This window comes from Schistocerca nitens, chromosome 7 (genome assembly GCF_023898315.1).
Source record: "Schistocerca nitens isolate TAMUIC-IGC-003100 chromosome 7, iqSchNite1.1, whole genome shotgun sequence".
Lineage (NCBI taxonomy): Eukaryota > Metazoa > Arthropoda > Insecta > Orthoptera > Acrididae > Schistocerca > Schistocerca nitens.
This window is the reverse complement of record NC_064620.1, coordinates 387,427,608-387,446,064: the sequence shown is the minus strand read 5'-3', so window position 1 is coordinate 387,446,064 and position 18,457 is coordinate 387,427,608. Positions and strand designations below refer to the sequence as shown.

General features: G+C 38.9%; 1 protein-coding gene across 1 annotated transcript in view; it reads right to left on the bottom strand.

The window, feature by feature from the left end:
• Nucleotides 1–18,457, bottom strand: part of LOC126194994 (protein unc-80 homolog) — a 1,036,886-nt gene that overhangs the window by 185,816 nt on the left and 832,613 nt on the right. Inside the window, exons 49-50 of the mRNA XM_049933411.1 lie at nucleotides 5,977–6,122; nucleotides 5,688–5,862 (exon numbers count right to left, since the gene is read on the bottom strand). Of these exons, the coding sequence (XP_049789368.1) occupies nucleotides 5,688–5,862; nucleotides 5,977–6,122 (321 nt within the window). The remainder of the gene's footprint in view (nucleotides 1–5,687; nucleotides 5,863–5,976; nucleotides 6,123–18,457) is intronic.

Below are 18,457 nucleotides of genomic sequence, written 5' to 3'. Positions count from 1 at the left end.
CTGAGCTGTTGTATTCCACTGAAATTGAAACTGAGGCAGTGAGACACATTCCACCTGTTGAGAAGTACGCTGTGATGGTCAGTGTTATGGGGAGCAAACACAAAAGTTTTCAAGTCCGTTAATCATCTGCTATTCAAACATGTGGCAAATAATCATAGAATTTAGGGAAGTCACACCAGAGGCTGGAAAAGATCACCCTGTGTGTATGACTGGAGGTCTTACTCAACACGATGAAGGCAGACTTTTGAGGGAATGAGGTTCAACTGACTGCCGGTTGTGAGCACATTGGAAGGAATTCTTGTCATCTGGGTGATGTTTGAAGTTTGAGCTTGAGGTGATGCTAAAAAGCAACAGAGCTCACGTAATACTAGATACAGAGAGCTGGCTAAAACCTGAAATAGACAAATGTGAGATTTTTGGTGAGAAGCTGAGTATATACACTCCTGGAAATTGAAATAAGAACACCGTGAATTCATTGTCCCAGGAAGGGGAAACTTTATTGACACATTCCTGGGGTCAGATACATCACATGATCACACTGACAGAACCACAGGCACATAGACACAGGCAACAGAGCATGCACAATGTCGGCACTAGTACAGTGTATATCCACCTTTCGCAGCAATGCAGGCTGCTATTCTCCCATGGAGACGATAGTAGAGATGCTGGATGTAGTCCTGTGGTACGGCTTGCCATGCCATTTCCACCTGGCGCCTCAGTTGGACCAGCGTTCGTGCTGGACGTGCAGACCGCGTGAGACGACGCTTCATCCAGTCCCAAACATGCTCAATGGGGGACAGATCCGGAGATCTTGCTGGCCAGGGTAGTTGACTTACACCTTCTAGAGCACGTTGGGTGGCACGGGATACATGCGGACATGCATTGTCCTGTTGGAACAGCAAGTTCCCTTGCCGGTCTAGGAATGGTAGAACGATGGGTTCGATGACGGTTTGGATGTACCATGCACTATTCAGTGTCCCCTCGACGATCACCAGTGGTGTACGGCCAGTGTACGAGATCGCTCCCCACACCATGATGCCGGGTGTTGGCCCTGTGTGCCTCAGTCGTATGCAGTCCTGATTGTGGCGCTCACCTGCACGGCGCCAAACACGCATACGACCATCATTGGCACCAAGGCAGAAGCGACTCTCATCGCTGAAGACGACACGTCTCCATTCGTCCCTCCATTCACGCCTGTCGTGGCACCACTGGAGGCGGGCTGCACGATGTTGGGGCGTGAGCGGAAGACGGCCTAACGGTGTGCGGGACCGTAGCCCAGCTTCATGGAGACGGTTGCGAATGGTCCTCGCCGATACCCCAGGAGCAACAGTGTCCCTAATTTGCTGGGAAGTGGCGGTGCGGTCCCCTACGGCACTGCGTAGGATCCTACGGTCTTGGCGTGCATCCGTGCATCGCTGCGGTCCGGTCCCAGGTCGACGGGCACGTGCACCTTCCGCCGACCACTGGCGACAACATCGATGTACTGTGGAGACCTCACGCCCCACGTGTTGAGCAATTCGGCGGTACGTCCACCCGGCCTCCCACATGCCCACTATACGCCCTCGCTCAAAGTCCGTCAACTGCACATACGGTTCACGTCCACGCTGTCGCGGCATGCTACCAGTGTTAAAGACTGCGATGGAGCTCCGTATGCCACGGCAAACTGGCTGACACTGACGGCGGCGGTGCACAAATGCTGCGCAGCTAGCGCCATTCGACGGCCAACACCGCGGTTCCTGGTGTGCCCGCTGTGCCGTGCGTGTGATCATTGCTTGTACAGCCCTCTCGCAGTGTCCGGAGCAAGTATGTTGGGTCTGACACACCGGTGTCAATGTGTTCTTTTTTCCATTTCCAGGAGTGTATTTAAAAAATATGAGAAATGTAAGTGGCGTATTTGTCACAGTTGACAAGAAACTCAGACCCACCAAGATAGAAACTGAAGCTGCAAGCAAGGTTGTTTGGGCAAGATTAAGGATGAGAATAAACTTGTAACTGGTTCTTTCTATTGACCACTTGGCTTGCCCCAAGATATAACCTAAAACTAGAAAAAAATCTCCATTCATTAGCACGAATGTTCCTCAGTTATACTACCACCACTGAAGGTGACTTTAGTCATCCAAAAATCAACTGGAAAAACTACAGTTTTCTAAGTGGTGGGCCTTACAAACTATCCTGTGAAACATTACTAAATGCCTTCTCTTAAAACTACTTAAAATAATTAGTTTAGAAGTCCAGTCATAATGAAAATATATTAGACCCATTGCCAACAAATAAAGGTGACCTTCTGTGACGATGTACATACTGAAACTAGTATTGGTGACCATAAAGCAGTTGTAGCTATTACGATTACTAAAGCACAAACTGAAACAAGAAGAAGGGTGTACATGTACAGTAAGCAGATAAAGAGGCAGTCATATCATACTCAAAGAGGAATTCACACATTTACACCTGGGATAGAGCATGTAGAAACACTGTTGTTCCAAGTTTAAAAGAATAGTCAACCATTTACTGGAAAGATACGTACCTAGTTGAACGGTTAGTGATGAGAGAGACCCTCCACAGTATACAGTCTCTGTAAAGAAACTTATAAGAAAGCTGCCATTACAGCATAATAGATGTCAGTGGCACTAGTTAGAGTCCTGACACTCATGGACAACACAGGAACTGAAATTAGGATAGCAAATCAAATTCAGAAATGACCAACTATGTTTCCAAATGTTCCTTTACTAAGGAAGATACACAAGTACTGGCCAAGACTAATTCTCACACCACTGTAAAGATACGTGATACAGACAGAAGTGCCAATGGTATTAAGAGACATTTAAAATCACTAAAATTAAACACGGTTCTAGGGCTCAGTAGGAGTCCTCTCAGATCTATACAGCATTTGCAGCTACGCTAGCTTCCATTTTAACTATAATGTACTGTAGATACCTTGAATGAAAGACTGGGCCCAGTGATTGAAAAAAATGCCCATGTCACACCTATCTACAAGAATGGTAGCTGAAGTGATCCACAAAACTATCATCCTATCTTATTGATGTTCATCAATTGTAGAATCCTAGAACATATTATGAGCTCATATGTAAAGAGGTTTCTTGAACAGGATCACTTACTCCATGCCACGCAACATGGTTTCTATAAACATTGATCATGCAAAACCCAACTTGTGGATTTCAACATGACAACCTGAAACTAACAATTATTAACACAAGAATTATGATAAGGGGTATCAAACAAAATTTGTAACTAGACTGATAATTTCTTGGTATGGAGGATGCAAGAAAAGTGACTTGCAAAAGTAGAAGCAACTTCAGACAGATGCCAGGAAAGTATATTGTGTAGTTATGCTTATCCATTACAGATATTTTAGAATCGTGACTGTTAATTGAATGTAAATAAGTTATATAAAACTGCAAACAGTCACTTTTTTGAATAATCATGTTTTATTTTCTGAACTGGTTCCGATAATGATGTAACTTCCAGAAACCATCTGAAGATGAACCTGAAAAGGTTCAAATACCGGTTCATGGAATAACACATAATCATTCAAAAAAGTGACTGGTTGCAGTTTTAAATAACTTATTTACATAAATTGTGTTGGTTGATTGATTGGTTGATTTCAGGGAGAGGACCAAACAGCAAGGTCACTGGTCCCATCGTATTGGGGAAGGATGGGGAGGAAGTCAGCATGTCCTTTCAAAGGAATCATCCCAGTATTTGCCTGAAGCGATTTAGGGAAATCATGGAAAACCTAAATCAGGATTGGCCAGATTAGGGTTTGAACTGTCATCCTCCCAAATACAAGAGTACTACCTGAAAAATAGGGTCCTGATAAGATTTCTTAGTGATGTTAAGACTTTAAAATTGTAAATCTTCAGAAATACAGGGTGTTTCAAAAAGAATGCCAGACTTGAAAAACCTGTTATTTTTATTTATTAGGGTTGGTAACATTGTTTTCACATATTTTGTTATCAGTGAACATTGAAGTTATGTTCTGATACTGTGCTTTTGTTTTCCATGCCAGTGTTTGTGGAGTACAGTCACAGAAAGTCACAGTGCAGAACAGCAAGTGTGTGAAAACTCACAACAAGAGTGGTGAAATGTCAGCAGAGACTGGTGAGAAACTCTGTACTATTCTTGGCCACAACAATGCACCAAATGAATCATAGGTTGATCAAGATATCTGAAAAGAAAAGGACTTGTGCAACAGTAGACATCAAAAGCCCTGTACATCCTCAAAATGGTTGGAGTGAGGCAGATGTTGCTGTGTGTGTCCTTGACAAAGTTGATGAGTAAATGTATGAGCAGATGATGGTTAATTTCATGGACTGAGAAATTGTATGTAGGGCTAGAAGGGTGGGGTCATAGGCCCAATATTGTGTTTCGCACTTAAACATCAACACCTCCTGAAGAAAATGGCGTGTTTTGTTTGCTCTTTCAAATAAATAAATCTGATTTATAGCAGCTACAGATCCAGCATTCTTTTTCAGATACCACCTATGAAACTGCACTTCATTTGTTACATGAACAAATATGTTGGCTACAGTAGAGAAAAAAAAACTTTGTAATATAATGGCTTTCCTTGGCATAATGTTAGATCAGCATCTCTCTTGTGAGTATCATGCTGATTTCTTATGCCAAAAATTAGGAAAACCATTTTCTGCAACAAGGACAATGTGCAGGTTCTTGGCTGTGAGAAAATGAGTATTATCTACTACGCTTTAGTGTATCCATGCCTTACATACGGAACTGAAGTATTGGGGTGTGCTGCTCCCAAGTGTGTATGAGTAAACAGTATTCATTATTCAAAAAACATCAATAAGGATCACATGTGAGCTAACTTACAGTGAGTCTTGCAAAGGAATTTTCTAAAGTAAGAATATAGTAACACTGACATCCGTACGTGTTTATAAAACCATTCAATTAGTTTTGAAATACAAGCAGTACAGTAGTCTTTGTAGCGTTGTGCACATTTACAGTACTAGAAAGAACTATGGTTATCATTTGGGACAGAATACGAAAAGTGCACACAACAGCCCATATTACAGGGGAATCAAATTTTATAACAAAGTTAAAAGAAATTAAAAAGCTCAAGTGAGAGCTGGTTTGAAAAGACCTTGAAGGACTTTCCTATCAATAAATAATTTTATAGGATTAAGATATTCCTTTCAGAGGAGAAGTATACTTTTATTTCAACAAACAGTGTTTATACATGCCAATAATTAGGCTATATAATTTTTTATCTTTATTTTTTCTGATTGTTTCCACAAAGTTATGAGAGGAAGTGCAAAACATGTCCACAACTCAAAAAAATCCCTGTATTTGTCTTTGGAGGAATTCACTACTGATGAAGTCTGTGATGCAGTATCCATAATTGCTCATGGAAACTGCTCACTTGCTTCTACAGTACTACACATATATACGAGACAGACTGCAACCATTAGCATGTGGTTTATACCACTTTGAGCTGTAAAGTCTGCCAGATGATGATGCTATATCGAAACAAGTCACTAAAGTTTTGGTGGTATAAAACAAATCTTCCATACTAAGTACAAAACAGATTTATTATCTTCTGTTTATACTGTGTCTTCTACCATCAGAGAAGTTTGTCATAAAATTTTAGTCAGTATACATTAAGTTCAACATGCGCAACATGTAGCTAGCTTTCCTGGATCCAAAATTACCTCTGAATCTTCAAGATCCCTCTCATATGTCATCTTATTGCGGCTATGGTCACTCAAATATTTGGACTGTGATTCATCTTCAAAATCATATCCTGGGGAATATGGTCCTCGGCTGTAATTTTTCTGGCTGGACCCTTTATGCTCTGGACTTGCACGCTGTGGGCCATTGTAGTTTCTGTAACAGTTAAATCAGTGTATCATTGTAAACAAAAACAGAAGCTGCAAAACATTTTATTTTAGAGTAAAAACTATTATGTGATTTAATGCCTACAAAAGGAAATATACATACTTTGCCAATGCTTCACAATTATTTACAAGAGTTCGCATGGCGACAGCCAACTGATGGATTATTTCTTTTTCAGTTTTTCCTTCTTTCTTGTAGCTGGGCAGCTGTATGTGCTGTAGGTAGCATGGGAGAATGGCTTCCAATATGGTCTGTTAAGAAAATAAATGTAATCAGTAAAATAGTGTGTACTTTTATAAACAAGCAACATTCAGCTGGATGGGTGTTTGTGGATATAATCCCTATACTAGCAGCTACATCTTAATTAAAACATCCAAACTTAAATAATGAAAAAGTCTTCAATGAAGGTCTCTGTAGATATCACAAAGCTGCTTTACTATATTTGTTACTAACAGACACTGTTGTGAAGCATCATTATTTGTCCTTACAGTTTAGATGATTCAAAAGAAGAAATTTACAGAAGAGGCAGTAAGAGAGAGAAAGACTGTTGAATATTTTGGGATGAAGCAGGTGTGTTTGAAAAGAAAGGAAGGAAGAAATTAAAACAAATAAACACACACACACACACACACACACACACACACACACACACATGCTTTTGTTATATAGGTGACTGCTGGGCAACTGAATCTGTGGATGGAAGGCACTAACACTTTACATTACAGATATTTTTAAAGTGCAGTTCCATGTAATTACTGCAGACTATACTGACATATTGGTATCAGTCCTGGATGCTCACAGTAGCATGCACCAACTATACTAATAACAATATGGCAACTGCCAACAGAACTGATGCAGTAAAAGATGGTGACTGAGCAATAAAGTTTATTTGTGTTATCTCTGTTAAAAACGGCATCCACTTGTAAAATGATTTAGTCATTAAACATCATGTTGAAAGCCCACAATGGAATACATATATTTACATGAGGGTTGATCACATTGGCCCAGATTTAGTTGAAGTTCAGAACCAGACATTCACAGAGAAAAAAATTATTAGCAGCAGAGGAAGTGACTGGCATTATAGTCGAAATGGCATAAGGAGGTCACTGACAGCTAGCAGCACTGTTGGATTCTTTCATCTGTGAAGCACAAATAGCTGCAGGTAAGACAAGACCTTTCAACAGAGCTGTGACAACAATGAGGCATTGATATTGCAACATTTACACAAATTTGCAGTATGTGGTTGGTTGAGGTAGGACTCTGGTCAAATTACAACTCAGCTGAGAAGCAAGCTTCTCAGTGCAGTGCAGTTTACTATAATGACTGATTCACAGCATGCATCTGGATCTTCGCCTCAACACCAGACTTTTCAGTTGCATGAGTGACAATTATCATTTCAACATATTTTTCAGTTTCACAAACCCCCTCACACTTCAACTGGTACTTTTGTAGCTCTTTCTGTTGATCTAACTCTGGAACCTCTTCCTTTCCTCTATACTACGCTACTGGCAATTAAAATTGCAACATCGTAAAGATAGCATGCAAAATATGTCAAATTCACATCAGAAAGCAAATGATTAGCATTTTGTCACAAGCACACAAAATAGGTAGAAGTAATGCCGTTTACATTATGTACATGGAAAAAGGTTAAACAATGGGTTCCTCATTCAGAACTCACCCATTTGAATTTGGCCACTTGTTAAAAGATTGTGTTATTCATGATGTAAGAAGCAGAAATGGCTACAAACATCTGTCAGAATTTGACAGAGCCAGGATAGCAGTCTGTTGAGATTGCAGTTTATCACTGCATGATATTGTTGCTCCCATTGCTTGGGAGCTCACAGCTGTCATGTGAATATGGAACTGGTGGTTTCAGAAGGCCCACACTCAATGCCAAGCAGAATCTCAGCAGCCTCACCTGACTAGCATCTGAGGGAACACACATTTTTTAGACTTATCAATGCAGGATTGTACAGCCAGGCCATGTACCTTGTGTCAAGAAAGGAGCTTGTCTGCAGCAAGATAATATCCACATAAATAGCACAGTGTCATCTGGAAGACCAAAGACAGCCACCATGGGACATCATTATGGGTTTATTCAAGGTATAAGGTCACGATGATGTATCAAGGTTTGGAGGAGAATGAACATTCCCAGCTTGCAATCAGCATCATCATAAAGAACCAGCAATTAGTGTGATGGTATGGGGTGCAATTGGGTACACAACCACACACTGGCACAGAGGTGATGTACCATGAAATGATGTTATCTAAGTTTAGCTTGACTTCATATGCAGTAGGGTAGAGCCACTGTTGCTCGAGAGATGGCTCTTCTATGCATTAAATTTTGCACCCTGTACAGCACAAAATAACCTATGAATTTAATTCTCACACTATACAGCATGCACTCATGAAGTGATTTTTAGTTATTTGTCACTCTTCCTGGTGTTGCAATTTTAATGTCCAGGATTGTATTTTCACAGTATATGTTATACTGGTAAGTTACAATATTGTGAAAAGGAAAGTTGCTACTAATCATATAGCAGAGATGCTGAGTCGCAGACAGACACAACAAAAAGTTTGTGACAGTCTTTTTGTTGTGCCTATCTGTGACTCAGCATCTCTGCTATAAGGTGAGTAATGACTTTGCTTTTCACAATATTGTTACATTTCATACTGGTTAGTCACTTAGATCATTATGTGTTCCATTTATCAATCTCACGGTAACTGTTGTGATGTGGAGTGTGTCAAGTGCATAAGAAATGCTCACATGAATCAAGGTGCTTTTATTTTTTTTTTTTTATATATGAGCTTTTTAATTACCTACCCCATTCCCTTGAATGGCACAAAATTAATATATTATATCTATAGATTTATTTATTCCTATTCAAGAATTCATCTGTGGTACAGAATAGCTGTAAAGGAGATATGATTTCAATTTATTTTTGAAACTATTACAGCTGTCATCAGACATTTTATTACATCTGGTAATTTATGAAAACTTTTACAGCAGTGCATTTTGCCCCTTTCTGTGCCAAAGATAGGTTAAGTAAGGGACAGTGTAAGTCTTTCTTTCTTCTGGTATTATAATCATGAATGTCACTATTGTTTTTAAACTGGTCCATGTTGTTGAGAATAAAATTCATTACTGAGTAAATGTACTGTGAGGCCATTGTAAGAATTCGTAACCTTTTAAACAGATGCCTACTAACATGTGTGACTATGAGCCACCACATTTTATTCTAACCACTTTCTTTTTAGCAGTGAATACTTTTTGCCTAAGTGTTGAGTTACCCCAAAATATTATTCTGTATGACTTCAGAGAGTGGAGGTATGCAAAGTATGTTAGCTTACTAATTTCTATATTCTCAAAATTTGCAATTATTCTGATTGCAAAAGTTGCTGAACTTAGTTGCTTTAGGAGATCCAAAATATGAATTTTCCAATTAAGATTCTCAGCTATATGTACACCCAAAAAATTAGTATGCTCTACCCTGGCACTGACTTCTGTTGATATGTTATATTTATTGAAGTAACTGTACTCCTTGCAGCTGAAGATTGGATGTACTGTGTTTTTTCAAAGTTCAGAGCACACCTATTCGTAAAAACCAATTAATAACTTTTCCAAAGTTTTCCTTAGTTTCCACAAAGCAAGACCAATACCTTCACCAGAAGAGTCCTAATACTGGTAGACTAGGGGGTTATGTGCACATGAAATTTCTGTGTCCACAGCACTCTGAGCAATCATTTTGTTCCAAAGCTCAGCTGCTAATCAACCTCTTCTAGTCCATTATCTGCTGCTCAGCATCTACCCTTTTCAATAAGTGATGATTTTTCCCTTAGTTTCCAACCATAGCAAAAACCATTTTTTTTAAAAAAACACTTACTGACTGAAAAATGAGAGTGAATCCTGTTGGAATCAGGATCTTTATTCATCTTACAGATTTTTAAAACAACTGGCTTTCTCAAATTTTATAATGGTGTCAAGATTTATACAATACTCAATTACATACACAGAAAATAACTACCTTATTGAAGAACTAAAACATTTTCTTTAACACTAAGAAAAAACAAGTATCTTAGTGATTAGGTTCTAGGAATTCTTGAGTTGAATAGAATTCACAGTATAATAGAGTCTGACATGACAGCTGCTACATGCTAATTCACAAAAGAGTGTGAACGTGCAATGTTGCATGATGTAACAGCGAAATCACTGCTGTCAAGGTAGTTCTACACTGGTCACCAGACGTGCTGCATTTCGGGTGTAATAGTGTATCATTACTGTCAAAGACTTCTGTACTCGGCTGCCAGGGGCACTACTTTTTTATTTTTTGAATGTGCTTGTGCATTATCCATGCACAATGTTTATTCCTTGTTTTTTATGTTCCATGTTTTTTTATGTGTTTTTGTTCTGTATTGTTGCTCTGGTTTACAATTGAATTAGCTTCCTGTTCTCATTGAATAAAGAGTTTCCTGTCAAGCTAAATCCTTTGGTGTTGGATTAATCAGAATTGTTATGTTGATCAGTTTTAATTACACCGATCCCAACATGCGGTGAGTCCAAAGTGATCCTTGAGCCAAAGGAACTGAACAATAGTCATTTTTTTCTATTGAGCTCAGGAGATCTCTGAGCAATGCACTGTATAGAGACCCCCTTTTTGATTCGATTATCCAGTCTTATGGTTCACGCAGGTGGAAGCAAGTTTTTGTTTTGCTTGCCCAGATCAGCATGGTCTTGGTGCAAAGCAGCAGCACAATGGCCTCAGCTATAGTCCGCACACCGATTACAACTCATTCACAGCAAAAGTACACATATTACGTGCACAGGTCAGCACATTGTTGTTGCACGGTGGCTTTGGAAACAACAGTGGCAGAGGGCGTTATCACAGATGTTCAAGGAGTTGGTCTTTGAGCAATGTTAAATCTTTACAACGTGAGCAGCCTGCGTGTTAGTACCATTGCAGATTTGGCGAGAATGCACAAAAATGTACATCACTTGTAGTGATTCGAAAAAATCTGTGTAAATTCTAGAGCCACTCCGCCTTCTATCATCTTGAACACACGATATTCTGGATATGAGTGTGGGATGGTAGAATCCTATCTACTGCACATCACATGTTTGTGTGTACAGATTTAAAATCAGTCGTGGAAAGAAAGTAGACATGTTGGACGAACGTCACTGACAAGTACCGGTCGGGCAATCCATATGCGTTTTAGAGAGTGTGTAAGGGAGAATCATGGAGCTCATATGCAGCTCTGTGCTTATTGTGTCATTGACTATTGTTATTAAAACAAGGACAGTTGAAAAAGAACTCTTGAAAACTCTTGACGTAAGCTTGCTATAGGCATGCCTTATTTTCTGATTCATGTTAAGAAAAGTTATGGTATCTAAGCCAACTTTCTTTTAAATGTAACTCAATTTGTTTCTGACTGTACGATAGACTGACAGGGAGTTACATGTTTACGTGAGAAGTAAGAGTTTTATTGTGTTTGAAAGTCAAATACATTGATAATTTATGAAAAGTAAAGTTTGTATGTCTACTTATTTCATAAGTAGAATGAGTCTAAAAATTCCTGTACCTAGCATTATTCAATGGAGAAGAAGTCAAGAGAGTTTCCAGCAGCTGGCTAGCCAGTAAAGAAGTGTGGCTGCAAGTTCCAAGTAAGTCACCTCGTAAAGAAGTGGAAGGTGGTTTGGGGGAACAAGCCAATATAACCCAGATTCACACTTACACATTAAGATGTTAGAACGTCGTGACCTACGTGAAAGGACTGAGAAAACAGGAATTTTAAGTCAAAAATGAGAAAAGAAGCTGTTATGTGTTGCCAAAGCAACCAAACATAATAAGACAAGGGAATTACTCCAAGAAAATGGAATATGTTCAAGTATCCAATGGAGTAAAATTTAAATGGAAAAACAGTGAAGAAATGAAAAATTCACAATGATAAAACAGCAAAGAAGATTTCGAAATATTTGTCTAAGAAGAAATATGCATACAACACTTCAACCAAGTAGATACAGTGCGGGGAGTATACAGCTCCACGCACATTGTGGGGACGCAGGTGCGGAAACCAACATACATCCGATGCCACTGGCACCATCTACTGTACACCAGTGCTGACCTGCCTCCACATCTGTTCACCTACACAACGCGAATTCTATGCCGGGTTAGCGTGAAACAAAACTTGATTACTTTAGTATGAAGGGGTACAAGATACTGTTGAGTGAACTTTTATTGTGGTTTGAAATGCTTACAAGAGCTAAGGCATATAAGAGTACGGAAAATATACAACAGGTTGGGGAAACACAAGACCCAGCTATGGCCATGAAAATTAGTAAAGAAGTGCCTGACTGGGCTGAGTTGATAAACTTAATCAAAGCTCAGAGTCTTCAGTTAAACTCATTAAGTTCTCAATTAAATACCCAGAGTGAAGATTTAAATGCTCAAAGTGAAACTCTAAATATTCAAACAACAAATTTAGGTTCATTAAACACCAAAGTCGACTCTCAAAGCAAAGAATTTAGTAATCTATGAGAAGGCATGGGTGCTTTGAGGACTTGGTTCGACGCTATAAGTAATAAAGTAGAGAATTTAAAAGTAGATTTAAACAACAAGTTGACAAATTCTTTGACCACTCATATAACTCATATGTTTACTGACCTTAGTCAGAAACAGAATGACACTTTTCAAGATTTATCAAAAAGGTTGGAACTTAACGTTGAGAACAAATGTAATAATGTAGAATCAGAACTGACAGAAAAGTGAGGATCTTTTGAAAACGTCTATAATATTAAGTATAATGATGTAGGGCAGGGAGTGAATACTTTGAAAGAGAGTGTAGATAAGCAGAATGAATTAATGTCAATCATTCAATTGCAAATTACAGGTGTCAATACACGGGTAGATAATGTAGAAAGAAATTTCAAAACGAAAATAACTAACTCGGATATTATAAATGTAATTAATTTGGAGGAACAATTTGGAGAAATAACAGATTGAAAGGTTACCGAGAGAATAACATCCAGAAACGTATCGCCTATTCCTTCTTCTGAACTTAGTGATACCAGGAAGTATAAAGACGACCTGTGGAGAGAATTTAAGCACATCCAAGATAAAGTAGAAAAAAGGGTAACTTCACCTAATGTCGTATTAACTAGTGAAGTAGTGACTGATTTGCAATGAGGAGCTAATTCAGACAGAGATGTATATCTGACCCATTTCTTAAAAAGATTTAACCAAGCTTTACCAAAAAATCGGGAAAATCAAAAGAAGATCGAATTTGCTGTCGGGTACCTTTTATGGGAAGCCTCAGAACAGGGAACAGTAAATATTGAGAATTTTTCCTCTTGGGGAGACTTTCAAAAGCAATTTAAAGAGAAGTACTGGTCTGCCAGTGCTCAAGAAAAGTTAATATCAGATCTATGGGACCCAAAATATTATTATAATACTTGAGGTACTATAAGGAAATATTTCAATTGGCATAAAAAAAAGAAAAAAAAGGAAGAAGAAGAAGAAGAAGAAGAAGAAGAAGAAGGTGAAATACAATGTGAAGGATGTAAACTTGTACATTCCCAGGCACATTAACATTCTAAGTTAACGGGCAGAGTAACGACCGTCAGATCCCGAGTTGTTTTCGGTGTTTTTCCCAAATAGTTTCCTGCATCAAATTCCTTTAAAATCTAAAACTATTCTGTAATCTTATTCCTTAGAAAACTGGATACGACTACGAAATAGAGAACAACTTAATAGAATCAAGAAAAAAGTAATATCTAGACGAAGTAAACTAAATAGGGTACTATATTTGTGGAAAATATATTAAGATGTGACTAGCTGAACAACTGTTACACCATAGTGTATAGATTTTCTATTTTGTATAGAGTATTTTATACCTTTTATGAGATGTGATAGAGATGGGAGAGTTTGTATAAATCTGGAAAGGGGTGGACATTGTAGCTAAAAGCATGATTTACAAGAACAGATAAATCATGATTAACACAAAACACACAGCACACCTTTCAAACAAACCTCACAAACAAGTGTGCCTGATTTTTCATCATTTGCCGTTTCCATAGGGTTGCTAGGATTTACTTTGGGGACTTCAAAGGGTGAAGGTGGGACAAGACCATTCTGCAAGAGACGATTTAACACCAAACTTACTCCAGTGTCTCACTGAAGTACCTGAGGGGTAGGGATCCTAGGGAAGAGGGGTGGGAAGGGTTTCCTGTCTTTGGGGCTATCTTCTTTCTCTTCTTCGACCCTAGCATCCATATTTATTTCTTCCTTTCTTACTTCTCATTTGAGGACCTGTCTCTTTTTTCCCTTTTTCCATATTCACAAACTTCTATCACTGAAGTCCTTCCTTATTTCCATGTTTACTAGAAACCTAAATCTTACCTTAGATAAGAAGGCCGAAAAATCAGACTACAAGAACGCACATCCACATAGACACAAATATACACTTCTTCACAAACATTAAATTACATAAGACAAAGCCTGTCAAGCTGTGAGAACCACCAGGTGTTGTAGGGGAAAATGTGTGTACATATGGAACTATGCGCCCATATATAGGAAGCTATGACAGTTCTACATCAAATGTACGTAAGAAGAGGTGAACATAAACAAAGAACAGTGACAATTCCAAGCAGAGATTAGAATAGGCACAATGAATTCATGCGCAGTGATAGACAAAAGCTTATAAGTTAATGGAACAAAAATGCTACATAATGAACAACTAGAAAGTAGTCATGAGTAATGGATACATAAGAAAGAGGCGTGAGCAAAGAAAGTAAATGAAAGTAGGAGTAGAATTAGTCATATTGATCACTAAGGAATGTTAGTGTAATAAGTACTCTGATGAATTGAAGGATAGTGGGACATAAATAGTGTATGTAGACATAGCATCCATTGAATTTATAGAAGTAGATAAATAGAGGAGGACTCTGGGGAGTAAATAATATGTTAAAGAATGAATGCAAATTTTAAAATAGATTTATACCTTTATCAGAAGATACATAATCATGGTATACACAGAAATGTATACTAGGGTAATGAACCCTGCAGCCTACTCAGAAAGGACGAGAGGGGGGGGGGGGGGGGTGTACCCTGCATTCACTAAGTATAAAGGGCAGGCACGCCTATGTGGAAATAGGATGATCTGTGGCCTAAAACATAGGGACATTATGTAAGGGGCATACCTACCAGAATGGAAAGAGGAAGTGCTCTCATAAAGTCAACCCACAAGCAAGGAATAGGTGCTGGTCCTAGGAGAAGGGAACAGCATCATGACAAAAGTCACAAATTTTATAGGGATTACTCTTGGAAGTGCGAATTCTATGAACAACTAGCATTATTATGTTTCATGGAAATAAATGAATGTCAAAAGAACACTTTCATTTTGTCCAGAGTTCCTCCAAGCTACAAATAATGAAAATAGTACATACTAGGAGAAAGGTAGTACACAAGATAAGAATAGAAAATAGATTACTCATGTGCTCATGTGTCATAAGCACCTGAAGTTTACGATTTGAAAAAAAGAAGAAAAAGAAGAAGTAGGAGGAGGAGGAGGAGGAGGAGGAGGAGAAGGAGGGGGAGGGGGAGGGGGGAGGAGGAGGGGGGGAGGAGGAGGAGGAAATAAAGAATAGAAAAAGAGTCCTCACAACTCCTAAATATTAGTAAAGCTGACTGACTAAAACCATAAGTAAATGTTCATGTCTTAATAAAAAAGTAAAATAAGAAAAGAGTAGAGAAACAATAAGCGAAAGATTGTTCAAGAGGGGACAGAGAATTGTTATTATAAGGAAAGATATGTATGTAAACATATGTAAGAAAAGTATACTGTTAATATATGAAATGTTATTATGAGTGATATTATTTGCATTATGATTGTATATAAAATATCACGTGTTTGATTTGAGGGGAGCGATATGTAGTGATTCGGGAATTTCTGTGTTAATTATAGAACCACTCAGCCTTCTATTGTCTTGAACACACGATATTCTGGATATGAGTGGAGGATGGTAGAATCCTACCTACTGCGTGTCACAAGTTTGTGTGAGCAGGTTTAAAATTGGTCATGGAAAGAAAGTAGACATGTCGGATGAATGGCACTTACAAGTACCTGTTTGGCAATCCATAGATGTTTTAGTGAGTGTGTAAGGAAGAACCATGAAGTTTATATGCAGCTCTGTGCTTATTGTGACATTGACTACTATTATTAAAACAAGGATAGTTGAAAAAGAACTGAAAACTCTGGATGTACACTTGCTTTAGGCAAGCCTTATTTTCTGATTCATGTTAAGAAAATTTATGGGTTCTAAGGCAATTTTCTTTTAACTGTAACCCAATTTGTTTCTGACGTTCAGCTGTATGAGAGACTTACAGGAAGTTACATATTTATGTGGAAAGTGAGAGTTTTATTGTGTACGAATGTCAAATACATCGTTAATTGTTAAGTTAAGTTAAGTTTGTTTGTCTACTTATTTCATAAGTATAATGAGTCCAAAAATTCCTGTATATAGTGTTATTCGATGGAGAAGAAGTCAAGAGAATTTTCAGCAGCCAGTAAAGAAGAGAGGCTGAGAGGCTGAAAGTTCCAAGTAAGTCACCGCGTAAAGAAGTGGAAGGTGGTTTGGGGGAATAAGCGGATATAACCCAGACTCATACTCACACTTTAAGTCATTAGAACGTTGGACACTGTGCTTCCACCCAAATGCTAGCAGCAATCGACTCTAGGGCAACTCACTGCCCGGCACCATCCTGTTGCCTGTTCATCAGTGACAGAATTTCTGGCCTGAGATGTCTTGTAGACACTGGTTCAGACCACAATATCCTGGCACGGTCTCTGTTGCATCATTGTAGGCCACCAACTGCCTTCCATCTAACAGCTGCCAATAATTTAGCTATTGCAACCTATGGAACCCAGTGAATGGAGTTGAAATTAGGCCTATGTCATCCGTTCACATGGTATATCATTGTTGCAGAAATCAAGGAGACGATAATCAGTGCAGATCTCTTGGCACATTTGAACCTCTCACCAGATGTACAAATGGTTTTCACAATGAGCAATCGTTTAACCTGCTGGCCAGAGGCAGTGCCAGTTGCTAATGTTACCACCGAAATGTTAGCCTCTATCTTTGTGTCAGTGTGGTTAGCAAAGTCTGGATACCCACAGCATATCACTGCTAACTGTGGACGGCAGTTTGAGACAGAACTTTTTGTGCAGCTTGCCAAGTTTTGTGGGTATGTCCACCACAAGAGCACCAGTCACCATCCTGCTAGTAAAGGCATGGTCAAATATTGGCATAATTCCTTGAATGTACTGCTCATGTGCCATGAAAACACATGCACTTTGGCTCTTCCAATAGTTCTACTTGGCGTATGAACGACTTGTAAACTTGACATTGATTCTTTGGCCACGGAATTGGTCAATGGGGACACATGGTGTCTGCCCGGCAAATTTGTTGAAGCTGATAAACTGTAAAGTTCCTTGCAAGACCAGTTGTACTGTGAACTTCCTCGCAAGACAAGTTGGATTTCTAACATCATTTGTGGAACCATGTTGGACAGTTCCATACCCCAAAGGTTTCACGTCATCGCATACCACTTCCACACTGCTTGCATGTCATGCTTTACACCAACAGGGTAAAAGCACCCATATGACCTCTGTACACTGGCCCATACCGCGTCTAACAGAGAAATATGCAGATGATGGACATATTAGTAAACAGAAAGTTACCCACCATTTCACTGACCAGAACTCTATACATATTTCAACAGGCATCACTATCCACAGCCCAATGGAGACATCAGAACCTGCCTGAACTAGTTGCCCAGCTGCAAGAAACACCATCGCCACAGCCACACACTCCATACACGCTCCGTACACAGTGTCCACTTCCCTGCCTGTTTCCTTGACACCAACACTCCACTTCTGGGGCTGATATGGCATCCGACATGCCACCTATTACGTGCTAATGTGGAGAAGTGTGTGTATGTGCAGCATCGCATGATGTAACAGTGGAATTGTGGCTGTCACGTAGTACTATGCAGGCTGCCAGAGGCACTCTGTTTCGCATGTAATAGTGAAATGCGACTGTCAAAGAGTTCTGTACTGATCTGCCAGGGGGTGCTGATTTTTATTTTTTGAATATGCCTGTGCATTCTCCATGCACAACGTTTATGTCCTGTTTTGTATGTTCCACGTTTTTTGATGTGTTTTTGTTCAGTTTTGTCGGTCTGGTTTAGTACTGACTTAGCTTCCTGTTCTCACTGAATAAAGAGTTTCCTGTCAAGCTTAATCCTTTAATATCAGATAATCAGAATTATTAAGTCAATTATTTTTAACTACACCTAACTACACCATGATTAACTTACAGAAAAATTTTATGTTTTAATACTTACAGTTGGTATGGATTATATCAAGTCTTGAGGAAGGCAAATCCAACAAGTGAGTATTTCTAGTATTGTGTATGTACATCACATCTCATGTTGAATTTTTCCATGTTTTCACCAGCATATATTAAACAGTTATAAATGTACAGTATGTTGAATCATATTATTATTTTTTTGTTCTTTTCTTTTTATACATG